Source organism: Enoplosus armatus, chromosome 20, assembly GCF_043641665.1.
Source record: "Enoplosus armatus isolate fEnoArm2 chromosome 20, fEnoArm2.hap1, whole genome shotgun sequence".
NCBI classification, from domain to species: domain Eukaryota; kingdom Metazoa; phylum Chordata; class Actinopteri; order Centrarchiformes; family Enoplosidae; genus Enoplosus; species Enoplosus armatus.
Genome location: NC_092199.1, coordinates 4,036,799 through 4,064,438, shown reverse-complemented (window position 1 = coordinate 4,064,438; position 27,640 = coordinate 4,036,799). Strand labels below are relative to the sequence as shown.

Sequence of the window (27,640 nt, the reverse complement as noted above, 5' to 3'; positions counted from 1 at the left end):
TGTCAACAGACACCTTCGTAAAGTTACGAGTTTGTGGATAAGACGATTTAAAACGGACAAAGAAGCCGTCGCATCCAGATTTTCTCAGCAGACTTTATAGAACAGAGCAGCTGCCCCGGACTGTCCACTCTACCGTTGATGGTAAGTTAGGCTTTTACTGGGTTTGAATTGTAACTAACTTATAATATAATAATGTAAGGAGTTAAGGAAAGGTTTTTTGTCGACGTTGTTGTAGCTGTGTGTCCTGCTGTAAGTTTATGGATACTTGAAATTAAGGTATAAAAGGTCTTTCCGTCCGTCTGCACAGGTGTGTGAAGGTTAAATGAATTCCTCAGGGTTGATGTTGTTCTCTTTAGTTAAAAACACAGCAGGACGTGTAAGTCTAAGTGTAAGTCTCCCAAACAAATCCTTTTACAATGTAAAATGCCGCCTGGAGGCTTTCTGGTCCTCTCTAAATACCACAGTTCCCCTTTTTATCAAACGTGTGCATCAGACATGGCAGGTTGACTGGCTTTAGACATAACAAAGTGCCTCTTACAGCAAATATAGCCAGACTCATTTCCTGCTCAGACAGATCAGAAATCAACAATTTCCTTATCGTGGCCTCTCCATCCATCTCCACAAAACAAATCGTATTGCTATTATCTTCTCTTTTTAGAAATAGAGGCCTGGATACTGCTCCTTGTACTGCTCTCCAGTTGTTCCCAATTGTGAAGTCTATGGGACATCATTGCAAGTTAGTTATTGTTTGCAAGTGCACATTATTTTTCTGGTCTAGGACAGATTGTCCAGTGTTGGTGAGCTTGTTCTTCTCTTTCTTAAAGCTGGAAATCACAAAGAAAATCCTTAAACTTGTAGCATCATTTGGGACTTGAGATCTAGGTCTGTTCCATAGACAATGAATGGGGTTCAGACTTTGCAGGAGCTACAAATGCCTAATTGCGGTGTCATTCTAGCTCTATTAGCAACCAGAATTTAAACATCTTTTTGTGTGCAAGAGCTCACAAAAATCTTATCGTGGCACTAAACTGAGTACACTGTTCATTGTCTGTTTGGACTGTGGCAGATTTTACATCCCAGTGACAACACAAAACAGTCCACGGTCTGTTTTCTAGCTTGTCTGTAAGAGAAAGTGGTTCACAAGTATTAACTGACCTGCCTTGGGGTGCAGCAATAACACATGTGAATTCTTAAAATGAATGGCATTCCCCCTCTGATGCTGTCTACAGCCACTTTTGGCTCGACACGGAGGCACTTTTCATGGTATTATTGCATTTCCAGGAGCTCTGTGGAACCAGAGCTCCACAGTTTGTGTTTCACTCAGGGAAACAAGAATATAGCTCAGTGTTTTGTGCACAAAAGTTAGCTTGTTGGTAAACTAAGAGGGATTCATGGTGCATACTGTATGTGCACAGCGGCTCTGTGGTGTGTTTATAACAAAGAAAATCCCAAGAGTGCTCATTTAAGTAATGAGGTTAAAAAAAAGCCCCTCGTCTATTTTTGTGCGCAGCTGCCTCATCTGTAAACGAAGGCCAAACACTTGAAATAAGATGATAACATGACAAAGAAGAGCAAACAAACAGCAGAGCAAGTCTCAGCCCTAAACCCCCAACTCTGCAGGATGTTATATTCAAATCTCTTCAGCCTAAACACACGCAGAGGTCAACCGCTTACCTCAGCAGGTTTGAAAAGGGCGGACTGTGAGCTTTGACAACGGGAGGCCACAGTTTATCTGCATTGATAATTTCTAATTTCTCAAGTGATTTAATAAGCACACCTCTCAGAGGGACTGCTTCGTCAGGATATGAGGGTGTTAGCATACGTGTCCATGCTTTGTCTATGACATGACAGGAATATTATGACTCTGCGTGTTCAATAGCCTTTTATCGAATCTGAATCCAGTATTAAATCTTTAAATGTAGTATGTGTGAGGAGGAGATCATTTCTTGGTTAAATAATATGTATTTTATATTGCATTCGGTACAGTAATAAAATAAAGTTTCCAACAAATATTAAGTAGTGCTGGGTATCATTTGAAACCTTTCAAAAAGGTGCCAATACAATACCTGAGTTTTGGTTCTGAAACTAAAATTACACTGGACTTTTTTCAGTACCATAGTTTGGGAAATAAACTGCTTAATGCATCAGTGGTGAATAGAGAACTTAAACCAATAAAGAAAGAAGTCTAAAGAACTAGAATATAGTCTAATCTGAAAGGTTTCCAGATTTAGGTCAGATTAGACCATCTGAACACAGAATTAGTAAACAATCTTGAGAATATGACCAAGCATACAAGGCCAACTTCAGATTCTGGACATTTTAAGAGTAAAAGAGTAAAAATTATAATGAACTTAGTATTTAAGAAATACAGCTCAAAGATTGACATTTAAAGGACTCGAAAGTATAATACTCTTTGCTTGTAAGAAAGAGGAGATAAATTATTCAATAGGAGATTTATCGACCTTCACAAATCTGTGTGTTTTACCGACGTGGAACCAGATTTAAAATCAGACTCTTTAGTATAATTCCAGGCTTTAAAGTATAATTGTGGTTTATTACAACATGGGTCTTAGTTTTGTAGTTTGGAGAACAGGTTTTAAACACCCCCAGGTGTATTTGGAAAAGATAACGAAGAAACTTCCTGCTTCATCTTTGACCTAATGGATTCACCGTAGTCGTGCATGCACACAGTTTACCTGTGCTATGAGAGACTATTTGACATTTCAGGTGCTCTCATTTTCAGTTTACCTCCAAATAAAAGTATTGATAATGTAGACAATTTGCTTAAACTTTTGGCTTGTTTACAACCTGTCTGATTATCTAACTGCTAGTTTTTCTTGCCCCTATGGACTTTCTTGCGATGTTGCAGTGTTCCCAAATCTTGGCAATTACTTTGCTGAGTAGCCGATGGAAAATAAGCCTTCCTATTTAATATTTCATTTTGCATTCCTTCATCAGCATTATAAGCTGCTGTCTGCTTTGTTTTTGAGCTTATTCATGTCTGAGTTGGCAGGCATGAGATGACATTGTATATACTCCCACTCTTCCACTCCGTGTTGAAAATAAAAAGTACATGGCTTCTAAATCACGGTGGCAAATATGTGTGCATACTCCCGTGGCCTTTGGGATTAAAGCCATTATCATCAAAATATGTTATGAGGTAGCTACGTCTCACCTTTTTGTGTGATAATTGCTGTTGTTAAAGTACAATAAGGCACACTTACATCTGTAAGATGTGGGCAGCCTTGAAGGGACAGTATGTGCTGGCAGTAGGAGAGATGTTTGGAAAGTATACCTGTGTGTGTGTGTGTGTGTGTGTGTGTGTGTGTGCACTCAGTATGTGTTCATATACCGTCTTAATTATCTGTTTGTAGGAACACACCTTGTTGGTTTCTGGTTTAACTTTGTCGATTAAGGGATGGAGGTTTGAGCCGTTTAAACTGAAGGTCAAGTCCCTCCATTCTTTGTATCAGGCCACGCAAACCGTCTCCTTGAAGAACAAATAAAGAGAGAAACTTTAGAAGACAAGACAACAATGGGAACACAGTGGGAGGTGTTTTGCTGTCAGGCAACATCAAGACGTGCTGTGTTTTTAGTTTTCCTGAGGGCCCATCATGCCAAATGAAATGCTGATTTAGTATTTTATGGGTTTCTTTGTTTATGTGGCGTCCCGTTGTGTTGACTTTACTCCTCTGTCGCTGGTTGCTTTCTGTAATTAGTGATGTTGCACAGTTTCCCACACCGCAGTATTTAAAACAGTCTGAAATAATGATCCTGTGACTCGCCGTGGCTTCTCAAACAATAAGCTGTGACGCAGAATAGTATACAGGCTTATGTCTGTTTAGCCTCTACAAGACTAAAGAAGGAATACATCGTGAGTTAAAGACTTAAATAATGTATTTAGCTCCTGGAATGATGTCTCAAATGTCTTCAAATGTAACTCTGCTAAAGGAAGACTTGCTGTATGTGGATTTTTGTGTTTGGAGGATTTCACGGTGCAGTTGGCAGGCTGCTGGTTGTTAAGGATCTGTTGTCGTGTCACAACACACTGTATAAAACTCAGGCAATATGCTGAATACACAACACATGCTGTATGTTGACAAAACAAAGTAAGCGCAGTTGGCCTTCAATGTCAGTCCTACTTTTCTTCCTTTAGAGCAAATATCTTGAGCTTTTCATCTAGTTTCAAATGTTTCTTTGAAACCTGTGTGGAAGACCAGATTCTTATCAGGTCTGATTAAGTTGTCAGTCACAGAAATCAGTTTTGTAAACACTCGTTGATCCTGGTCTGCTGGGTGCACGTGTCTGTGAATAACATGGGGGCAATTCATGTTCTTCTTGTCAACACAAACTGGTGACTAAAACACATTATTTTATATAATTTATCTGCCAACTTTAAATCCTAAACTTTAATCATATTTGTATTTGTTATATCACACTCACTGAGGAAAAATCTTGTATTGTATTGATTTATTTTCACTGAGATATGATTGCTGAAATTTGGGTCACTTAGCTGTAATGCAGCCCTTCAGACCACAAAACAAAAACATTTAAAGTTACCCTGCGGAGTTTTCTTGTAAACAAACATTGTAATGTTTACATTCAGGGTTTCTCACCAAAACACACTTTAGAAAATTATATATTTTGAAACCAGTATTGTTTACATCGTCCAGCAGTCCTCTTCTTCTCTGCTGTTTGCTTGCTTATTGCTACTGATTGACCAACTGTCAATCAGTGGCATTCAATAGCATGAAACTGAAGGACCTCGCATATCCCCTGTTTTATTTTGCATTACTACCCCCTGCAGTCAGTGCATTACTTGTACTCATCTGTGTGGTAGTAGAGCATGAGATACAAACAAAACACCACTAGTGGTCAGACACTTCATAATGTGCCTTTTGATATATGTACATGATACAGTATTATGAAAACAAAGATCCTAGACATCTATCTAGTTTCATACCACAATCTTATATTGAAAGTGGAGCTGAAACAATTAGTCGAGTTGATCGACAGACATTTAATCTGCAACTATTTTGATGATCCATCAATCATTTATGTAGTTTTTAAGCAAAAGTGGCAAAAATTCACTAGTTCCAGCTTCTCAAATGTGAATATTTTCTGGTTTTCTTTGTCTTATATGACAGTAAACTGAATATTTTTGGCTTTTAGACTGTTGGTTGGACAAAACAAGACATTTGAAGACGTCTCTGTGGGCTCTGCAAACTTGTGATGTTGACACTCGATAAACCAAATTATTAATTGCTAGATTGTTTTCCAACAGTGATCCGCAATTAAAAATCTATCCCATCCGTCAGCCTCCTTTACAGATGTAGGGCTTGTGACCTTATCTCCTCCCCAGGATTGGTTTGGTATTCTTAGCCATCTGAGTTTTGAGCACAGCTGGACTGCACAGCTGTTTGAGGGCACCAGCGACCCAAGATCCCTGAGCCTGGGAACAGCTCAGGACTCTTTTGTGTCTTCCTTTTCTGTCTAAGCTGGAGATGAGTCTCTGTCTTGATCCAAGAAAGTGATGTCTGTGATCATGAATATTTGAAAAATATTGATAAAAAGTATTTAGAGGATTTAGCAACAGATATATGACACACACAAGGCCTCCCGCTTAGTTCTCTCTGCTCAAACCTCATGTGATTTTTACTTTGTCCCACTTTTCAGGTGCAGAGCACCACGGCCATTAATCTGTCGACATGTTTTACTCCCAAATATTCTGTCACCTCCTTTGACTAATGGCCCCATTTCAATGCAAATGGAACATTGGTACCAAAACAACCAACATCCATATTTTAAAACTTTTTACTTTCTAATGCCAGTCCACAATCTCGTGCCTTTTCCAAAGCTTCTGCCAAAAGTTTCTCTTTTTAGAAAGCTTGTTGGAAACCTGTTTGAGTTTGAATAAAAGTCCACTGGAACTTTATCTGCCTCTTTACCAGTTCAATCATTTATGTCACCCTTTTCTTCATCTCTGTAAAGAAACAAATACATGCTCTGTACAGTACCACGATGGTTTCATGTTGATGACGTTTGTTCATTTAAGTGATTTTAGTGCTCTGGATTCCTAATTGACACATTGTCACTTGCACACTAGCCAGATTTCCATGTAGCACAAAAATTAACCAAATTATAAACCAATTATTTTCTTGTTTTGTCAAAAAAAAAAGTCGAAAAATGCCAATCATAATCTCCCATCAATTGTCAATGTCATGTTATGTCTGACCAAAAGTGAATTCCCCAAAACCTTCATTTTAATGTCAGATATGACAAAGAAAAAGATTTGAGAAGTTGGAAGAAAATATTCGATTTCTGTAACATTACCTGCTGCACTACAGTGCAGTCATTCACTTCCACAAATCCGCAGATTACTCACAGCATTTAAAAAATTCAGGGTTGTTTTTATATCTGAACATGACGCAAGCGATGCTGTTTTTTATTCTACAAGCAGTACAGCGTTCATCCGTTGAATACTGATGACTGTGAAATAATAAAAGAACCCTTCTCCCTGTAAGTTTCTAATATGCTGCATAGAGAAATGGAGATTGGACCTCTTCTGTGTCTCTTTACTCAATCACTGCTCTGCTATTATAACCACATTTTTACATCTGTTCCGCACATGTGCCCATTTTTCCCCTCAGAATTGACCCACGTCGCTGCATCCTTTCATGGAGCCACTTTAACAATGAGTCCCAAGGAACCGCTGCAGTAGTGATTAGATTTACAGTTTCGTAAACAGCCCTGATAAGATGCCAGAATGGCTGGACTCACAGCAAAGTCACTGTCGTCAACGTCACTAAGTAACTTGGTGGGTGGAAATGTCCTTGGAGGAGAAAACACTTCTTATCCGGGATATCTTGAAAGTGGACCCTGAAGCCATCGAATTAGTCATACTACATCAGCTCTGGTTGGAACTCCACTGAGCATTTTAGCTGTGTGGCTCTGTCGGTTGCTCGGTCCACCTCTTTGATCGACGTGGAAAAGTTGTTTTTTTTGTACATTCATGGTCCCTATCACTATGATTTGTAATAACTTTGGTGTTACCCTGATGTTTCTTTGTGGTACAGCCCCCAGAATTAAAAAATATTCCTCTGATTGATGGAAAGAGCAGTACAGCGTAAGTGGTTGGATTAAATGTGCTCAGATGTCAGGGTAATTCACAGGACGTGGGCACAATTTTGTTATGTTTGGCCTTGATCCCAAGTCTGAGCTTACACCAAAAAGTAAGTTGCGTCAGGAGAATGTTTTACAAGGCATGTACATGCAGTGTGTTGCATCATCTGTCGTCACTTGTGGATGATTACGTGTGTTTTAAAAAGAGCATAAAAAAAAGCATAAAAAACAACATGCCCTTTTCCCATGAGCAGCTGTGGTAGTTAGTGTGATCATGACATTCACAGCTGCTGCAGGGAGGCCCATATGTGCTGATGTACAGTACAGGCCTGGAGCCTCTCTGACTCCTACTTCTCTCCTCTTTTCCGTTCCCTTGTTGCTCTCACACTCTTTTTCTCCTCTTTCTCACTTACAGTCATTTTCCCACTCACTTACTCTTGTCCTGTGTCAACTGCCTGGCATCCTGCTGTAATCCATCTCACACCTTCTGACTGTGGTGTAGCCCACGGCCATCCTCACAGGCGGCGGTCAGAAACATGAGAAAACAGACAAACAGGTCAGCTATTTGAGATTGTAGTTGTGTATCGCTGTATCCTGTCCCCTGGCAGCAAATCCAGTTTATAACATCATCATTTCTATCAGTTATGATAACTTTTTACAGACAAAGTTAATTGCTGAGAACGTGGCAACATTGGTAAAAAGAAGTCAGATGTGGTAAGAAACATGAGCTGTCCGTTTAGCCAAACTTATTTGGAAGACAAAACGAAAGCGAACAGTAAATGTGTTACCCAAAATGTCTGTAAATATCCATTACAGTTTACAGACCGAATCCTTGCTTCAGCTTTGACTCACTGTACTTGCTGTGTCTGAACTGACTGAACTGAATCTCTGTCGTCACTGACTGAATCAGTAGTTTTTAGCTGTGGAGCTCCTCCAAACTTGGCTTTTTTATTTCAATTTAATTTTCCCCTGTTGTTTCTGGACTTCAGAGCTGGCACATCAGTCTTGAATGGCATCTGTACAAGCGTTCCTAAAATATCTTGAAAAGATTGTTTGACCAATCTTAAAAAACGTTTTAACTGTTCTGTCTCTGTCCTTTTCCCTTTTCGTCTTCGTTTAGTTTTCGTGCAGTTAGAGGTACATGGTGTAAGTGGGACGACCCCTCCCTGAGGTTGGTTGTTTGGATATTTTTAAATACATTTCTCCTCGCTCTCTGTGTGATTTCTGGCCTGATTATATTCTCCTGCTGAGAGGCCACGAGATGGACGACTCACAAACACTCTCTCTTTTAAACACAAGCTCCGAAAACATGACGTCTCAAACATACAAGACACACAGTCCTGAAGTGGTAGAGGCTGACCATGTGGTGGGAGGCAGGCTGCAGAGGTGGCAGGGAAGATTGAGGGTGCGGATCAGAAGCTACGTGGGTGGTGGGATGCACGGTTGGGCAGCAGCGGCGTCACAGCGTTGCATAAGGGCTTACGCAGGCAGAGGGGAAGTGGATCTGAAGTAATTAGCGTGCCGAGCCGTTAGTCCTGCCTGTGCACTCAGACAGGGCGAGAGATGTCGACCATTCAAACAATGTACAGTTCATCCATCCACACATAACAGAGCAGGCGACACTGTTGACTTTTTCTGTTTTCATTATGTATGGATTTATTTTTTATCTCTTCTTATAAGTTGACACATGAACATAAAAGCCATTATTACCTTCCCATGCAGCCTTCATTATCATGTTTAGCTTACTCAACCTAGGAGATGCCCAGTCTCTTTTCTGCAGTCATTTTTAAATACATTTAATATCAGTTTGATACAGATTACAGCCACTTAATGGTCGACATCTTATTTAACATTTCTTCCAAAAAAAAAACACCACCTCTTCACTGACAGCTGCACTCAGTCCACTGGTCCTTCCTTGTTTCCTCCTCATCCTCAATCCCACACTACTCACGCGACAGTGGGAATGGATGCAGTTTTCTCTCTGTAGGTTTCTAAAATGTGGGAGGATGTTTGAGGTTTGGCCTGGATGATCCTAAATGAGGATGTCTGAGAAAAGGCAGAGATTTTTTGCTGTTTAAGATGGAACGTGATGCTTTCCATGTGGGCCATCTTCTCACTGTCCAAACAAGGCAGACATGCCAGTTTTCCCAGTGGATTCACTTCCCACCCTCTGCCCATTTTATCCTTTTTAAATAAACAGCTGTATGATTTCAGAATATCTGGGCACAAACATCCATTTTTCTCTGTGAGTTGGTTTTGCTGTCATTATGTTCTTGACCACAACCATGTACAAGCAAGCAGCTGTAAAATGAAAATTAATGACATGTTTTCAGTTGTTCTAATAGCCTGGTGTGAATTTTTTGCATTGTGTCATGTATCCAGAGTACAGTATTGTCAACACATCTGTTTGTATCATGTCCCTTTATGCTGCACTACTTCCTTATTTTCAGAATAGCCTTTGTTCAGGGTGTGTTGGTTCCACCATCTCTTACGGGGTTTATTAGCTTGTCTGGAGCCTTTGGCAAACGGCTGAACATTAGAATAATAAACCTACATTCTGTGGGGTGGCAGTGTTTGGATAGGGAAGAAGTGGGCCGCCACCCTTCTCCTTAATAGTCCACTGGCTGTGTGTGTGTGTGTGTGTGTGTGTGTGTGTGTGTGTTCAACACACCTCATTTATCTTCATTTCTTCTTCTCTATTACGCTGGCCTTCCCAATAGGTATCTAAATGCACAGTGTAGCTATAAATGTGCTGTATGCCATGATGCTCAAATAGGCAACTGCACAAACTAATACTGAATGTTTATGAATGTAATCAGGATATAAATATGTTCATTCAGTTGTATTTATGAGGTGCTGGCGTTGCCTGCATTGATTATCTAAAATTTTGATCACACTATAAGCAATGTATTTATATTAACAATGGATCACATGTCTGCTTTTATGTAAAAGCGTTGTTTCCAGCTGTAGCAGACAGCTGGTATCAGTGAAAAAGCTACCAAACTAACTATCCAGCACCAAAAGGTATTCAGACAAAGTTATCGACTAGCTGGTGAACATAGTGGAGCATTTATCAGCTTAAAAGGGAGACATTTCCTGCTAAACAGGGCTAAAAATAGAGAGATCAGGTGCGAATGCTAATGTTGTGCCATGTCTGCTGGATATGTGAATAGGCAGCTGTTTGCTAACAAGTTTGCCATATCAACTTTATAAGGTGATAATATGTCAATTTTGTGTTCATAGCTTTTTTCCCGCTGCCCCCATGTGGCCAACAATCTCTACTACTCTAAAAACATGTCAAAAATAACTGCTACAAGGGTTACCAAAAGATTTTTAACCAACAGTCAAAAGTTGATATAAAAACAGAGACATTTTGGAAATCGTTCTTTCTGTGTATTACGAAACCTCAGGTTTCTACAATAAGAATCCCTGTAATATGTCATGTATTATTTGTTATACTTGGTAATTAAAAGTGATTCTTACTTGTAATTGTGACAAATATGGATTTAGATTATGTCCATTTGTTTATTGTGTCCAAACAAGCTTAATCTTACATTTATCTGTGGGATACTGAACAGGTGACCTGCTCTGACTCCCTCTCTTTCTTTCTTTTTTTTTGGTCAGCTAGGAGATTGTAGTTGCAGATTAAACCTAAATCTGTTCTCTTTTATTTCTGTCTATCACCAGTGTCAGATTTCACAAGGTATTAATTGTATTTGCGTGTGCTCTGAATACCCACATGGGTGTCCAAGGAGGGATAATATAAAGTAGGGATGTTGTTTCTCACATTTTTTCACAGATAGAGTAGGGTTAGGGTTAGGTCATGTAATATATGGAGTAATCGCACAGAGAAGAAATCTACAGTTTTGGCCAAACCCTGGCTATAAGACATAGAGGTAAAACATGAAATGCTTCCATTAAAGCATGATGTAAATCCCACATCTCACACACTCTTGTTGGAAGTACTTTTTCTGACATTTTCTCACTGGTACCTCTTGGCTACCTGACAGATAAGGAGGAGGAGACTCCTTTTTCAAATGCAATTTCCCCCCAAAAAAATCTAATCTACAGTCTAATTTTCAAGCCAATATGGTAGTTTTAGAACAGGTTTTCCCATATCCATACATGTCAGATTATTAATTGATTAATCTATTAGTCGTACCCATCCTTATTGTAAAGAAGCACTTAATGTGGACATAAAACCTTCTTTACGCTTGTAATAACACTCAGTTACCTGTTTAAACAATCACCATTTCCAACAGAAGGGCCTCTATTCACTGCAGGTGTTTACGTGTACATTATCTGCTTTGAACTGTCATGAAAGCTACGTCTTTCTAAGAGGAGTTAACTCGTGCAAATTCTTTTTAAGTCGGCTCTTTCAAGAAGAGCAAGGAGCTTCACTCATTGATTGTTGATTGATTTGTGGGTCAGTTAACATGTCATAGTGAGGTTTGTGGTATTGAAGGCTGCCTTTGAAGGTGCTCATTCAGCAGATGAATAATGTAGTGAAATGGTAATCACAGTGCCGCCCTCTGCTCTCTTTTCATGCAGCCCACATGCTCCTCTCTGCTGTTTGGTCTTCCTTCAATGTGGAAGCGCAGGTGAGAGGAGACGCCCTCTTGAGTAAACACCCGTTTTGTCGATTGTCAGTCTTTAAAACAAACAACTATTAAGGTATTACTTTACAGAGCTATAAGTGTACACTATGGCTTGGCACCATTGCAGTGAAACATTTACAAAGCCGAATTAAAGCCATCTGGATTGAGCTACATTACATGTGGGAAGCCACAGTCTCCTCGGCACTTCCATCTGTCTGTAACATACTAATACAGAGTGTTTGGCACAGATGGAGGAGCTGCAGGTTTGTTTAGCTTTAACTAAAGCCTGTTCAGTTGCAGTAACCCTGCAGGCAGTTGGAAACATTAATTTTAGCAAACATCCCTGATCCTGCTGATAAAACAGGATGCATAATAACCAGTTAACTGCTACTCCACTCTGACTCCTACCACATTTCACAACCCTAATAGGCTTAGTTTGAACTCCAGATCCAGCCTGATGGTATTTCCCTGAATTTTGTTGAATTATTGATTCACATATTGTTTTTAGTCTATTTTTTTAATACAAGAATAACATGCATAAGGGATAGTTATCACAGAGACTACAAGCAAGCATTTAGAGATTGCATGCTTCTGCCAAAGGTTTTACAACCTGTTGACAAAACTTGGAGTTGCATAAATTATATAACCATATAAGAGCCAGATTTCTCTCATTCACAACGTGCAATGGGACAAATCTTTTTTAGAAATAATTCCCAGATCCATACCAAAAACAAATAACTTGTTACTCACCGTTCATCTTAAAGGAAGATCAATAACACTCTCATGTTTACATGCTAAATATTAAGCTACCACCAGCCACTGGTTAGCTTAGTTTAGCATAAAGAATAGATAGAGGGGGAAATGGGTAACAAAATCCACCTTACAGCAGCAATTAACATGTTATAGAAGAACATGCAGTAATCTCCTTGGTAACAACTGGGGCTGGACCCTATGACCTAAACTTTATAGAAGAAATATTAAAAGAAAATGCATATACAGTATTTCCCTTCTCATGCTGTCTCACATCTGCCTCATAATATAATTAGTTTGTATTAGTTATAATTAATATATTAGTTTATTGCACAGCCGTAGTAACAACATTGTACCGTCTGTCTGTTCAGCTCTGAATGCTGTGTTAATAATTCGTCCAGTTTGTTTCTGCAGATATTTTAGAAATTCAATTATACTTTAACATGCGGAAGGACAAATTACACCTTGAAAAATTGTCCTGTAAAGGGAGACTGAAACCTGCTAAACTGAAGTTGGAAAGTTGAGTGCAGTGGTTTGATTCACACAGTGGATTTTGTCTGTAAAACTTTTATTATTTCTTCGTGTATACGTGTCAGTAGTTCGTTCTACCTGACATAATATTGTGAGCTGACAACATGAAAGTGTCAAATGTAATCTAAAGTAATATTTTGCAATTATATCATTCCCAATGCAGCAGGACTGTGAATCACCAGTCTGACACAATGGCTGTCATGTTGACTCACCTCTGGCACTTTTCATAGTCTCCTACTCCAAACTTAAATATTGCTTTCCCACTAATACACCAGTTTAATGAACTGCAGATGGACTCTGTACTTCTTTCCAGATGGTGGCAGTGTGCTTCTCACCTTTTTCGTCTTTTGTTTTATTAACAATTTTCTTATTTCATTTTCTGTAACAGGTATTTTTCACTTGCAAACTGTATTTGTCTTAAGTTTAAACCTCATATGACCATAGAAAAATGACAAAAACATGTTCACAAACATCAAGAATCAACAGTGACGTCTTCACTTTACTCAGGGGATCGTTGTTTAGTGACCTGGGTGCTAGTTTTGGGTTTGGTCTTCACTCTTGTTGACATGGAAAATCCCCTCAGTCTCAACCTTCCTCCATGTGAAGCCTTTTTTCCCGTCATGACTCAGATTTTCCTCTTTTTCGCTGACTTCTATAAACACACTTGTCACATTTCAGGTTTTCCAACTCTCCACGGTGGTAGTAGTTTCACTGCTTCTCTTCTGCTGATTCAACAACACACATTTCTTTGCTTTTTATCCCCTCAGTCTGGGAGAGGCGAAGAGAGAATGAAGATCTGCTCACCGCTGTGAGTTCCTGGGATGCTCGACCGACCTGTACCCCATGCTTTTCTAAGGCCCCCAGAAGCTAAAGACAGGGTGTCATTGACAGGTAAGTGGAGCCATTTTAGATGAAATGTGGTTTAAATTTGAAGGAAAGAGAGCGCTTTTCGGCTGTTCCCAGATATGTAAAAGGAAGTTTGATTTTATGCAAACATCTTCAGGTTACTGCAGGAATCTTCTCTCACAAAGTTTCTGCTTTAAGTTCTTAGACATCTGAAACCAAGCATTTTGTTCTTCTTGAGCCATTTCTGATTGAGACTTAATTGATGTAAAGAATTGGCTGCAGCTTGCCGCACACACAGCAGTGTGCATCCTACTATGTTAACACATTCCTGCTGTGTGGGAGTTAGCAACAGATCTTAATCATGGATAGGGTTTTGCTGTAATTCCAGAGCTGGAGGCGTAACCCTAATCTCTTTGGCACATTATACAGTAAATCAGAGTGTGGCTAAGTCGGGTCCCTGCCAACTCAATACAGCCATCCCATTTCTGTGGATTTATGACTGGACTTACTAGGAGTAGTTATTTCAATCTGCAAAGCTCTCTCTGCCTCCCTTCTCTTCATTTCTGATGAACCACCCCCTACTGACTGCTAAACCTTCGCACTAGTTTTATTTCGGAGGTGTTGGTGGATTGCTTTGTGCCATGGTGGATTATTTTGGAAGTAAGCGGTCCAAAGGGCCGTCTGGTCAAGCCCAGTTTTAGCTGCAGTGTCCAGAGGGAGTGATGTCCCCACGCAGAGGCAGCGCGGACTTTGATGGATGGCCTAGCTTTCTGTCGGTTTCTGGTCCCAGACGTGAGACGTTGTTATGAAAATATAGAAGGAAGCAGGCTGACGGACCACAGAGAGATGGCAGCTCGGCCTATGATTGATGACCACCTGCTGGGCAAACGCCATAGATACAAATAAACTAGAATTGTGGCCTCTAAGGAGCCACTTTCAATGTTCACCAGAAATCTGCCCGCAGACGGCACTCCTAAACGTTTTCTGTATCTCTGTAGGATAATAAACTTTACATGACTGAGGAGAATAAACCAGAAACCACCAGACAGATGTACCCAACATTACTGCAAAGCCGCACTGGAATTACTTGTTTTAACTGGAATTTTACTTTAATTTCCCTCATGGTTTTCCCTTGGCTATCCTGCAGACAGGGAAGGAAGCCACAGAGTTGTCATTTTACTTTGCTGCTTTGGCCTGTAAATCAACCCCCTCAAAAGGGGCTGAGTCATGTTAGCCCCCCCCCCTCTCTCTCTAGCCTATAAAGAGGTAGTGTTAATGGTGGCATTCATAGAGGTGATTTGCAGCCTGCCTCTTTATCCCAGCACTGGTGGCCTCGGGTCGGCTGATTGATGGTGTTTGTCGTCCAATCTTGGACTCTAGCTGAGAGTGGTTTCTGTTGCTTTGGGCAGGACGGGACTTCACTTGTGGTGTATTCAGTGTTCTCCAGACCTCCCATTGAGACATGACCAAGAATGACCTTGAACTCCTCCTCTACGTCTGATTGCCTGAAGGACAAACTTGGTGCCTACCAGTGTGACCCAGTTATATGAGCAGGGAGAGAGAGTTGAAAGAGAACGGGAGAGGGACAGATCTGTGTTTGTGTGTGTGTGTGTGTAAGGCTGTGGCAGGGCATAGCCTACTTCTCGTACCCTACTTTTACCCCTCTCTTCATCAGCTGAACAGCTGAGCGCCGACTGCACCGTCTCCTCCTGTTGTTTCTTTCAGTGTGATTCATTTTGGCCAGATGGTGGATTACAGGTCAAGGCAAAGGCTGAATGCTGCCGCTGTCACGGGAGGATACTCTTCTGGAAGCTGATCGCCCGGTCGCTCAGGATGTGTTACACTTCAGTGATCCTAAATATCCTATCAAAGATGTTTCAGATTCAGGGTTTAACCAGGGCACAAGTTAACACATTCATATCCCATGTTGATTATAGCTATCAGGAAAAACATGTCTAAAACTTACATATATCCATTTGATGTCAAAACTTCCATCCATTTGATGTGTAATCCTTGAAGCTAAACTAATCAATATTTTTACATTAACAATGGATCAAATGACTACATATAATGTGAAAGTGGTTGCTTGTAGCGTTTTAGCATTTTTTGTTCAGCTAGCTTTAGCAGCTAAAGAACCATAGCAACTTAATAAGGTGATAATAAGTCCGATTTACAGCATGTTGTGCTGCCCCCATGTGGCCAAAAAAGGATGAATGCAGATTTAAGAATTTCACTATGTCATTGTTATGTTAATAGGTTTCCAATTGTGTACTCAAGTACCGGACATGATGTGGAAGACAAAAGCTAGGACATTCGCACATTTCACGTAATGCTGAAGACATTCAATCATGAGTATTTCTGTGTCGGGCAACATTGTTGACTGTCTTCTTTCTTTAAGCAATACTTTGTAACTATTGCTGAGCACTGGCCAACAAATATGGGAAATGCTACAAGCTAAACTACTTTTTAGCATTTAGCTAAAATGCTAAGCTATTGTAACAGTACCACAAGTGGAGAAGAGTCACAAGTTTGCTAAAACTGGCTAACATTAGCTACCATAAGCTAATGGACCAGACCAAGTAAGACTGCAGCAGCAAAACCCCTGATTGCGTTGAAAAGAGTGTTTTGATTCTTATAAATTAATTTGTAAGTAACAGTTCTAAATCATCCAGGACTGAAATCTAGTTTCAAGTTTCCATGATGCCCATTATATTATTTTCAGACAATGTACAGTCAAAGGCATGCGTTCAGTAGGGATTTTACTGTTTGCACATATGTCATCCATCCAGTTGTGTCTCCTTGAAATGTTTTGATCCTCTCCTGTCTTTGATTTTAACGGATATCAGTGCAGATCTTTGACAGGTTTACCTCTTTAATTCAGAGTGACGGCTGCTTTAATTAAGAATTTGCTCAGTGATTAACTGTAATTCTTCTTTGAGCTGTGGTGTCTGTGTTTTCAGACAGATCAGTTTGACAGATGAGAAGCAGGACTGAAGTGTTTGATGGAGATTCATAAAGAAAAGCTTTTATAATCTTATTATAATGTTTGCACTCCACCAGCACCAGTTTCCCCTCTTCCTCCTAAAATGCCATGCCCTGACTCCTCCGCACCTCCCAGCTTATTTCTTCCTCTTTTCACTCGCATCTTCTTTACTTTTTTGTCTTTAATGCACTTAGATGAAGACTAAATTTTGACAGATGAAAAGGCTGAAATCAAAAAAGCGCATCTGTGGCAAATCCAGACTTTTTAAAGTGAGATGATATCCTCATGCAGTTCCGCTTTCTTTTTACTCTCTGTTGCTTTTCTACTCTAAATAGGCAAGAAGAGTAGAATAGTCTTTAACTGACAGCTCGCCTCTCCCTGGCTCTCTGGTTCTTTCTCCTTTCTCTTCTTTTTACCGCGTGACAAAGGCAGTAGAGGACTTTGCAGAGTGTAGTTTCTTTGGTCAAAGGAAATGGTAGAGGAGGAGTGGGGCAGGGAGAGAGGAGGTGTATCTGTCAGAGAGAGGCTGGGCTGTGCTAAGGAGGAGGAGGAGGAGGAGGAGGTGGGAGGAAGGGGAGGGGACTGTGCTCCCATTCACATTGGCGGCATTTGGCTTGAGAATGAGCTGTTTCTTTTTTTGGTGGTGGTGGTGGGGGGGGGGTGCAGTTGGAGAAGTTTTCCTCAGGAGGGTTGGTCAGAAACGAAGCCAAACATCCAGGAGAACAGAAACAGAGTGAGTGGTTGAGCCGACTGACCGAGACGCTGAAGGAGCTGGATGATAAGAAGGAGCTGGTGCAGATATGCAGGGAACAAACTGGGGTAAGGAACTGGGAGGGGAGGAACGTTGGAGAAAAGGGAAGTCGACTTTGTTACTTTGGCAGTCAGGGTGTCAGGAATGTTTGTGTTTCATTCACTGTTTCATAGTTGGAAAAAGAGAAATGAAATGGAAGTAATTAGCTGTTTTTCTTTGTCAAATATGACACTAAATTGAATATCTCAAGTTAGTCAACCAAATTAAACAAATTGAAGACATTATTGTGGCATTACTGAAATGTTACAGTCACAGTTTCTCAAAGACCAAACGATTAATTGATTATTAGAGAAAATAATATGCAGATAATGAAAATAACCGTTAGTTGCAGCCCTAGTGTGTGTGTGTGTGTGTGTGTGTGTGTGTGTGTGTGTGTGTGTGTGTGTGTGTGTGTGTGTGTGTGTGTGTGATGACTTGAGTGAAAGGAGGCCTCTGCTCTCTTTCAGTGCAGTATAATCATTGACGGTGTTCAGTGCATCAAACAAACCCGTAGACTCTCATGAAAAATGCCTGTGTAGTTAAGCGTTTTCTTTGTGTATGAGCTGCTACTTCTAGTAGTCCAAAGGGGCTACTTAGTCTATAACACATCATGTACTTTATAATCAAAAAGTTAATGTTTATTTATATATTTAACCTACATTTACCAGGAAAGTCATTAAAAATCCTGTTCAAGAAAGACAATAACGGTGAGTTACAGACAAACAGCACAAGACAGAAAACACAAAAGGTATCATACCCTGCACATAATTAGTGCTTAAACAAATAATCAAGTAATCAGTTAGTGGACCCACAAAAGTAATTGACAATCTATTACTTGTTTAAGTAATGTACCAAGCAAACAGTCTGTGTTTCTAGCTACTCAAATGTGAGGACTGTAAATTGAATATATTCATCTCAAAACAAGTAATTTGAAGATGTCATGGTTTTCAGTGATTTTATAGACTAAACAGTTAATCAACAGTGGAAATAATCGTCAGTTGCAGCCCTCGTTGGGAGCATTAACATTTGGCCCGGTGACCGGTAGTGTCTGTCAGGTGTCTGCCTGAGGAAAGGTAGGCTGTATACAAAATTAAAATAGCTTTGTCACACTTTCCCTCCGTGTTCCAGTTTCCAGAGAGAGGGGGAAGAATAAGGAGATGGGAAGGGGGGATTCAGAAGTTAGGGCAGAGGGAGAGATGGAGAGTGGAGGAGGGGATCTCCAGACTCATTTATTTGTTCCCTCATGCTGAAAAGTGAGACACCCTCTCCTTCCTTTCATTCTGTCTCTTTGCTTCTTTCTCTTCCTTCAGTGAGAGGTGGTGTTGCTCACAGTGGTGTTGCTCAGAGGAGGAGGAGTATAACAGAGGGTTTCTTTTTTCCCCCCCAGTCTCAACCCTTCACCTGGTGTGGGGAATATTTTTAGACTCTGTGGATGTGTGTTTATGGCGTGGTACTAACAAAGAAGGATTTAGAGCAGGCTCTTTCAGTTTGTCTCAAAGCAGGTTTGTGTGACGTTGCAGGTCCAGTAAACCCTGTATACTGTATCTTTGTAATGTGGCAATGTGTTTGAGTCAGTTGTTTCGGGGCAGACTGCAGACTCAGTGAGATCTTGTAGACTGAAATCTCAGCAATAATTTTTAAATGTATTTATCGCAGCATATCAATTTCTCGTCTCTGTTACGGCTCTCATTTCACTGCAGAAATAAAACGTGTAAAATAAGCTTTGATTCGAATAAATCCCTCATCCAAACTTGTATCTCCTCCCTACATTCAGGTGGTTGTTTAGTTTAATAGCTTATGTATAATCTGACTGACACATTTTGAGTTCTGATTCAATAAAATGTATATATTATACAAATATGTTTAATAATTGGGGTTGGATTACCACAAGAGCAAAGCAGGAAACTGCCCTGATGCCCCATATTAATTTTGTGTCAGTTTGTTTGGTAATAAACACTCGAAAATCGAATTTGTGTTTAACCAAATTACCACAAAGCGGTCAATGAGGGCCCACTGGTGTAATGTAATGCTTTTAGTTTGTAGAGTTTTGGTCCACACAGTTTTATGCAGAACAGTCACTGAAAAATGCAGCAATTGCAGATTCTCTGTATGCTGCTTTTTCTTTTGTATTCGATCCACATGAGTAATTCTATAAAACTGTCAGTGCTGAAAGCTTGGGGATGAGATCCTGAAGCCTCGGTGTGACAGCAGATCCCCAGAGCTGCTGCTGTGGCTGCTGCAAAGCAAAATGCTCGACGCAGGAGAAATACTACTTTAAAATCTGCTCCCCCAAGCTGTGACATGTGAATGATGACACATCAGAAGAACAGTGGCTGCAGAGTCCAAACACTGACCAGCACTAAATGAATTCTATCCATATTTAGTCTCATTAGCTGGAGTGGACTGACTGAGTCCGTCTGTCTGCTGCCTGACGGAGGGGCATTAAAACCTTCAAGGGCTTTCCCAGACAAAACAGTCTGCTCACAGTCAGTCAGCTGACACTGTAGACATTATGGGGGTGGTTAAAATATAATTTATGTGCCGTTGTTTCTGCTGTGTATATCAGATGTAAGTGTATTGTTTTTATATGGTATTTTAGTGCTGATTAGTTAGTAATCAGTTTAGCTGATAGAAGATACCCGTTATAAATAACTTATTGGCCATTCCCTATTTTTATTTTATTATAAACATATAAAAAAGGAAAACAAAAATAGTTTGAGTCATTCATTCGGGCAGAAATGCCAAACATTTACTGGTTCCAGCTTCTCAAATGTGAGGATTTGCTGCTTTTCTTTTCTAGAAAATGTAAAAATGGTTTTGGACTGTTGGTCTTCCACAACAAGCAATCTGAAGACGTCAGTTTGGGCTCTGAGAAATAGCTTTGGCTATCTTACTTTAGTTGCAGCAATACTACCGCCCCCCACCCCCCTTGCATAGTTGTCATGGACTCGTCCAGCAGTCATTAGCTGTTAATATCCATTTATCTTCTATTAGAGTGAAATGGGAGCGGATGGAAGATTGTCAGAGCTATAGAGCGACTGAAGGCTTTAAGCTGCAAAGGAGGGGCCCTGGCCTCCTTCTCCAATCCTCCTCCCTTATAATGTTTGAGGCCCTGGTCACTATGACAACAAAAGGGAGACCAGGACCGCATGATCATGACGGGGGCTTTAAAAACAGTTTGAGACCCCTCTGCTTTCCTTGGTGGAGTTCCTGCATAGTTTCAGTCATCTTGAGTCCAGAGGGATTAGAGCTTATTCACTTATCTGGAGAGTTAGAGGGCGACAAAATGGTCTCCGCCGATCAGAAATACTGATCTGAGGACAGCAACGGCAAGCACAAGCTTTTAGACACTGCAATTTACATAAACTAACGCATCTTGGTTAGTTTCTACTTGAACCAGAAGTCCGTGTAGACGTTTGTGGCACACTATGAGTTGCTATGTCTGACTCTAGACGCAGTCTGATTTCCTGCTATTCAGAAAGGATTATATGTAATAAATATCTTCATGGACTAATTAGCTTTCCTCAGTGCATAGAGAAATCACATACAATTAATTCTACAGGCTCTGCTCATTAGGACCATTCATTCTGCTCTTGCTACCATTAACTTAGTTCCTTTTCATACTGACACTGATGCAGTAATTGAAGTATGCAGTATGAATCTTTAACGACACACATTTTAAACTGGAGAGAGCATTTCTACCTGTCTGAGCGAGCAAATGGATTTTAGATAATAATTTTCTGCAGTACTTTGTTCGACTTTCTCATAATAGCTTGTTAAAGCCGCGCCACCTCTATGATAGGAAGAATGCTATTTTAAAAGTACCACAATCAAAGTAAACTGTACTGACAGATGCTGGTGCAGTATAGATTATAATACATGTTGACTTCTTTTACATATCATAACAACATATTGCAGTACCAGACTTGTGTAAGTAGAGATCAGCCCCACTTTGAGTGTGCTAATTAACGAGTAGTAATCGCAGTTAAATGGCAGTAGTAGCTTTATAGGCTCTCAGTAAACTTGGCAGGTTGGGAAATGACTTGGCATGGCCGAGTGCTGGCAGGTGGAGTCTAGAAATGTGTCTGGCCAGCACGCCTGCTGTCAGCCCTTCTTTCACCCCATTAGCCATCTTCACCTCTAATTACCGACACTGACAGTCTTTCCCTCCCAGGTTTTTTTTTTTTATCTTCATGGTGTCAACAGGAAGGTGAAGCAGGTGAAACAAGAGGGAAAGTCCGAGAACTGCAGTCTTTCCATACTTATACATATTTTTGTTACTTGCTAGACGAGCCCAAAACTCAAGAACAGGACACACCCGTCAGTCGGATATCCTCATATTCTGTGACTCACTGTGATGTTTTTAGAGAACAACTGGCTCTCCTGTCAGTGTGTTGACAGTGCACCATGACCTCATCATCATGCGTCCTGTTGGCCATTGTTCTCCACACAACACTCAAGTATTCACCATCCACGGGACAAATTGTCTGTAAGAGCCTGTTATAGTGTCAACATTTACCACCAGCCCTGTGAGAGTGAGAAAAGTAAGTTCTTGTGCCTCCTACGTTGTTAAATTATTTCTCACAACTAAATATTTTTGTGTGCTATTAGATTTACTCAACAACTACAGTATCACAGCAAGTTCAACCCGTCTCCTCTTCTCTGTGTTTCTCCTTTTAGATTATCATCCACAGTTATGAACTTTTAGCTATTCCTAAGGCTGATAAGATGTGTGGAGACAGTAGCCTTTGTTGCTGTCAGGGGAAATGCCAGCATGTTTGAAACCATTTTACATCTCAAATGAAAAGAGACCCTTTTCTTCTGCTGCCTCATGCCTCGCAAGCCTCATGCCTCAAGCCCTGTTTGTGCTGCTTGAGTGGGCTTCATGAATGGCCTGTCCTGGTTCTCTGTGTGTGGGCCACCATGGTCTTGTGGGACGTTTGTATGCTTCAGTCTGTCATAGTTGCTGTCTGTGGGGGTTTTTTTGACAGAAAAAAATTCCTTGAAAGCACCCTGGTCCGGAGATTGAACCGCTGGAATCTGACCTTATCAGTATCTGGGAGAAAAAGAAGCCATTTCAACCAGTGTTTAGTTTCCTAGATAAGATGTGTAAATACAACAGCAGCTGGTCTAAAAAGCATTCACACCTGAAACACTTTCAAATGACTAGCAATTGTCCTTGTCCTCAATGATCTGAGATTTTACTTGAGATTTGGACTCATCTTAAAGACTTGACACTTGACTTGGACTTTATTTTGACTTGACTCAAATTACTTGAGGCTTGACTTGAGACTTGCCCCCAAAGACTTGAGGACTTCTCTGATAAAAAATAATCTTTGAACGTGTATTAAAACATCGTCTTTGTGAGACTCACTGTTGGTTTTCTCTCACAGAGCGAGTGACCCCTCTGAGCCGCCACCATGGCCCTGGTTCAGGCTCTGCCCATATCTGCTGAGCCCCACAACCCAGGTCTCAGTGGAGGAGCCCGCAGGAGACACCCCTCCAGCTCTTCACCCCCCATCAACGCACCACCCTCCACTCTGGATCCTATGGGTTCTGTCAGCAGCCTAATCACCACCCGCCCCGGCCCCTACCAGGACCACCATTTCGGTGTTGAGCTGGGAGCCAGGGTACGACGGCCCACACCAGGCGCCTCCTGCCTGGGCTCTGAGTCGCCACAGGACCCCTTACTGCAGAGCATCCCGCCACTCAAGAAAGAGAGCTCCACAACGTCCAGCAGGGGGCTGGAGAAGGAAAGTGGGAATGGGAACTACACCTACCTGAATGAGGACTATGTAGGTGACTGGAATGACAACCAAGTAACACCTGTCAGCCCAGGGAGCGACGCAGACCAGACTAAAGAAGGGTCGGGGTTGAATGGGAATATGGGGGGACCTCCTCCAAAACTGATCCCTGTGTCAGGAAAACTTGAGAAGGTGAGTCTGGAAATACATTAATTTGAGTTTAATGATAAAATGTAAGGATCTGATGCAGTTTGTGGTGCTGTTAATCTGTATTGCATTATACAGACGGGTGTTTGTTATTTAGTAACACCTCTCTAAAACAGTTTCAACAAAAACTGAACATTATAACCTTCATGGAGGGAGGATTTATTGCAGGACTGTTTTATTAGACTGCATCATCAACTGTTTACAGATAAAATAACCAGATAGGAATGCAACACTGCCATGAACAAATCCTACACATTATTATATGGTTGATTTATACATATTTATATAGTTTTGAGACAGCCCAAGCAAAGTGATCTAGTAATTTAGTTTGAAGTGATGTTAACTTTCTGTCACTTGAATTCAGATGTACTTGCTTCTCAACACTCATTCCATTTTGTATTCCTTCTCTAGAACATGGAGAAGACGGTGCTGCGGCCCACTGCCTTCAAACCCGTCATTCCTAAGAGCCGTACCTCCATGCAATACCTCTCCCCTCGCCACTGTGCCAACGTATCAGAAAGCCAAAACAACCTGAACCTGCTCAGCCCGACCCACAGAGACGTGTCGCCCTCCTCCTCTGAGAAGTGCAGCTTGTACAGCAGGACCCGAAACAGCGGCGGTGGCAGCAACCAGTCCTGTCAGCTGTCTGACTCCGGACGCAACTCCCTCTCCAGCCTGCCACCTTACAGCAGCGCCGGCTACAGTCAGGCGTCAGGAGAGGCCTCTGCTGGCCACCTGGAGCCCATGAAGAGTGCCCCGCCGGTCAGCGGACACGGACACTCCAACTCAGACAGCGGGCGCTCATCTTCCAGTAAGAGTACAGGCTCGGGCTCGATAAGTGGCCGAGGACAACCTCTGTCTGACAGTGGGTCCAGCGGGCGCTCCCCTGGCCCTGTGGAGGGTTATGAGGGGGTGGTGAGGGACCTGGAGGACAAGCTGAGGGAGAGGGAGCTGGAGCTGCAGCAGCTCAGAGACAACCTGGACGAGAATGAAGCTGCGATTTGTCAGGTTGGTAGATAATGTATTGCAGACTTCACTCGACACCTTGATGAGTGTTTTCACTGAGAAAACACAGTCACTCTGTCCTGTTCCTCTGGAGTTTCCAAACTACATTTCAACGACAGGACATTTGTTTTATACTGTAAATCCTAATAGACCTGCTCATTGCAGGTTTATGAGGAGAAGCAGAAGCGCTTTGAGCTGGAGCTGGAGGAGCTGAGACAGGGCTGTGCCACCAGGATGCAGGTAGCCTCGCAGAAGGCCCAGCGTGCACAGCAGGTGCTTCAGTTACAGGTCTGATTTTCTCAAGTGTCGGATTTCTTTAATCCAAATGTCAGACTTATCTTGTTCCTTTTTAAGTAATGTAAGTCTTTTAACAATGAGGGACGAAAAAGCAATAATATTCTTGGTATTTTGATTGAGGGGAAGATCCTGTGCGGTTACTACAGATGTTGCTGTAAGTGTGTCATGTTCAATCTGTGTTTAAAAAAAAAACCCTCAGTAAAAAGATATTTCAATTGCTGATAGAGGCTGTGTCGTGGCCCGCAGGTTTATCAGCTGCAGCAGGAGAAGAAGAAGCTGCAGGAGGACTTTGCTCAGCTCCTGAAGGAGAGGGAGCAGCTCGAGGAGCGCTGCACCTCCTATGAGCACGAGAAGATCCAGCTGGGGCCTCGACTGGAGGAGAGCAAGTGGGAGGTGAGCGGCTCAACAGGCGCTGACATTTTATTAGTATAATAATGACCACAATAAAAAGAAATGGTTCATCACTGTGCCATCTTTATTGATTTCACCCCCCCCCCCCAAACTCAGTATTACTCATATATACATTATACCATGACTTTTATTTTAGAGCATCAATCTGACCGTGGCAGCTTCTCCATAATGTATTTGATTTATTTCCCTAATTTAAAGAAATGGAATGGAACATGATGATTATTGTGCAGTGCATCTCATTCATTCACTTGATCCAGGAAGTCAAACTGTTGACAAAAAGTAGCCGTAACGGTCTTGTGATCTTCTGGAGCCCTCGGCGGTGATTAGGGGTTTGTTCATGAGATAGTGGACATGCACGAAGACAAACTTTAAATAAGATGTTGCCTCAGGAATGGATGTTATCATCAGTCATGCAGACCAGTGGAACAGGCTGCCTCTGTGTCTCTGTAAGCTCCAGACACAGATCAATAATACAATTGATCTTCTCTGCTGTTTGAGATAATTAATTGAGCCAAAAGGAATCGTTTCTAGAAGTCTAAAGATCTTAGACAGTCAGTGTATTTGATCCTGAGGCTGATAAACTGATTATTTTGGTCTTTTTCATACAGGGAGGACATATTCACCTTACAGCCTCTTACATTATTCAGCTGTTGTTACAGCATCTTATATACATACATCCTGAATGTTTCTCCCCTCAGGTCTGTCAGAAGTCGGGTGAAATCTCGTTGCTGAAGCAGCAGCTGAAGGACGTGCAGGGAGAGTTAGCCCAGCGAGTGGGAGAGATTGTCTCGCTGCGGGGTCAACTCAGAGAGACTCGTGGTGAGCTGACAAACACCCAGGTCCTGCTCCAAGAGGCCCACGGCACAACCCGCACACGAACCCTGGAGCTGGAGGTGTGCGAAAACGAGCTTCAGCGTCGCAAGAGCGAAGCGGAGCTGCTCAGAGAAAAGGTAGGACGCCTCGAGGGAGAGTTGGTTCATCTCAGAGATGCTTTGGCCAATCAGGGCCCAGGAAACAGACAGTGCCAGGTGTTCCAGGAAGCAGAAGAGCACCTGCTCGCCTATGAGAGCGACGAGGCGAAGGCCCAGCGGCAGAGCAGCACCGAGGCCCTGCAGAACATGAAGGTGCAGATGGACAGGATGAGGGCCGAGCTGGCCTTCGAGCGGCAGCGGGCCGAGCAGCAAACAGGAGGCTTCGAGGAGGAGCGCAAGATATGGCAGGAGGAGAAGGACAAAGTTATCCGCTACCAGAAACAGCTGCAGCAGAACTATGTGCAGATGTATCGCAGGAACAGAGAGCTGGAGCAGCTCCTGCAGGAGCTCAGTCATGAACTGGAGAGCAGGGAGGAGGACGAGGGCAGCGGCAACGAGATCAACTTCGATGAGATCGCCGCCACCGAAATTTGACCCTTGTGTCTCTCCATCTTTTGATTTGCACTACTGTCAGCTAAATGTCACAGATCTGATCTCCTTTGTGCCGTCACATTCTGTTTGTTGAGAGCAGTTTGGTATCACAAATGTAAAAAAAACAACACATCTGCAGTGTAAAAATCAGCCACACTTTAGTTGTGCCTCATTGGTTTATTCTCCAAGGAGTCCCACTTGAAAGCCAATGACCTCTATTAGTCGTTAGTAGGCCACCTCAGTCCTCTGCCCCTCCATTAATGTCTGTGTTAGAGTTTTCACCAACTAACCACACATCAGCGCCCTGGTCCTGTTTCCCTGTTTGAGGTGTTTGGGGGAGAATTTGTTGTGTATGAATAACTTGTCCAACCTTTCACTCTGCTCCTCCTGTGTTGGTTATGACTCCCCCTTCCATGCTGCGTTTCAGCACTACACACCCACTCTGTGATAGCAGTCAGCTCTCATTAGTACAGTTAATTTGGATGGAGCCCACGCTGTTGTCAGTTGACAGCAAATGTGGGATACAGACACATTCAGCATGTCATGATAAGAGTGAATCAGAACGAGGTGCTAATGACGGTGACTGCAGTCTGGGTGATGAAAACCACTCAAGCCTTTATGTAAATTGCATCATGACCAACAAGTAAACACTAGATGTTTCCAAAATATGTCTAAGCGTCCAACAGGAGTAGCCTGATAAATTTGTTGGGACAAAAAAACTTAACTTTTCCCAACTATACATGGCACAAATTTGTTGTTTTTAAAGCTGTAAACAGACAAAGTTAGAAGTTTCTGGACTCTAATATTAAGTCCAGTTTGAGGGAAACAAAGATTAAGCGTCCTTAAATTGTACACTTTCCCCTAAATGGTGGAAATATATCATGAACATCTGTACAGTCTAATTACATTTAACACTTACAGCCAGGGCACGTCAGCTTTTCTCTTCCACCCAC

The 27,640-nt window shown here is 41.7% G+C and overlaps 1 protein-coding gene across 1 annotated transcript; it reads left to right on the top strand.

Moving 5' to 3' along the window:
* The first annotated feature begins 6 nt into the window (after nt 1-6).
* On the top strand, nt 7-27,088 carry LOC139303291 (leucine zipper putative tumor suppressor 2 homolog). The gene is made up of 7 exons (XM_070927057.1): nt 7-141; nt 13,769-13,892; nt 23,014-23,556; nt 23,983-24,579; nt 24,742-24,864; nt 25,120-25,266; nt 25,983-27,088. The coding sequence occupies exons 3-7, from the start codon at nt 23,041-23,043 to the stop codon at nt 26,688-26,690; spliced, it is 2,091 nt and encodes a 696-aa protein (XP_070783158.1). The 5' UTR covers nt 7-141; nt 13,769-13,892; nt 23,014-23,040; the 3' UTR covers nt 26,691-27,088.
* The last annotated feature ends 552 nt before the right edge of the window (nt 27,089-27,640 follow it).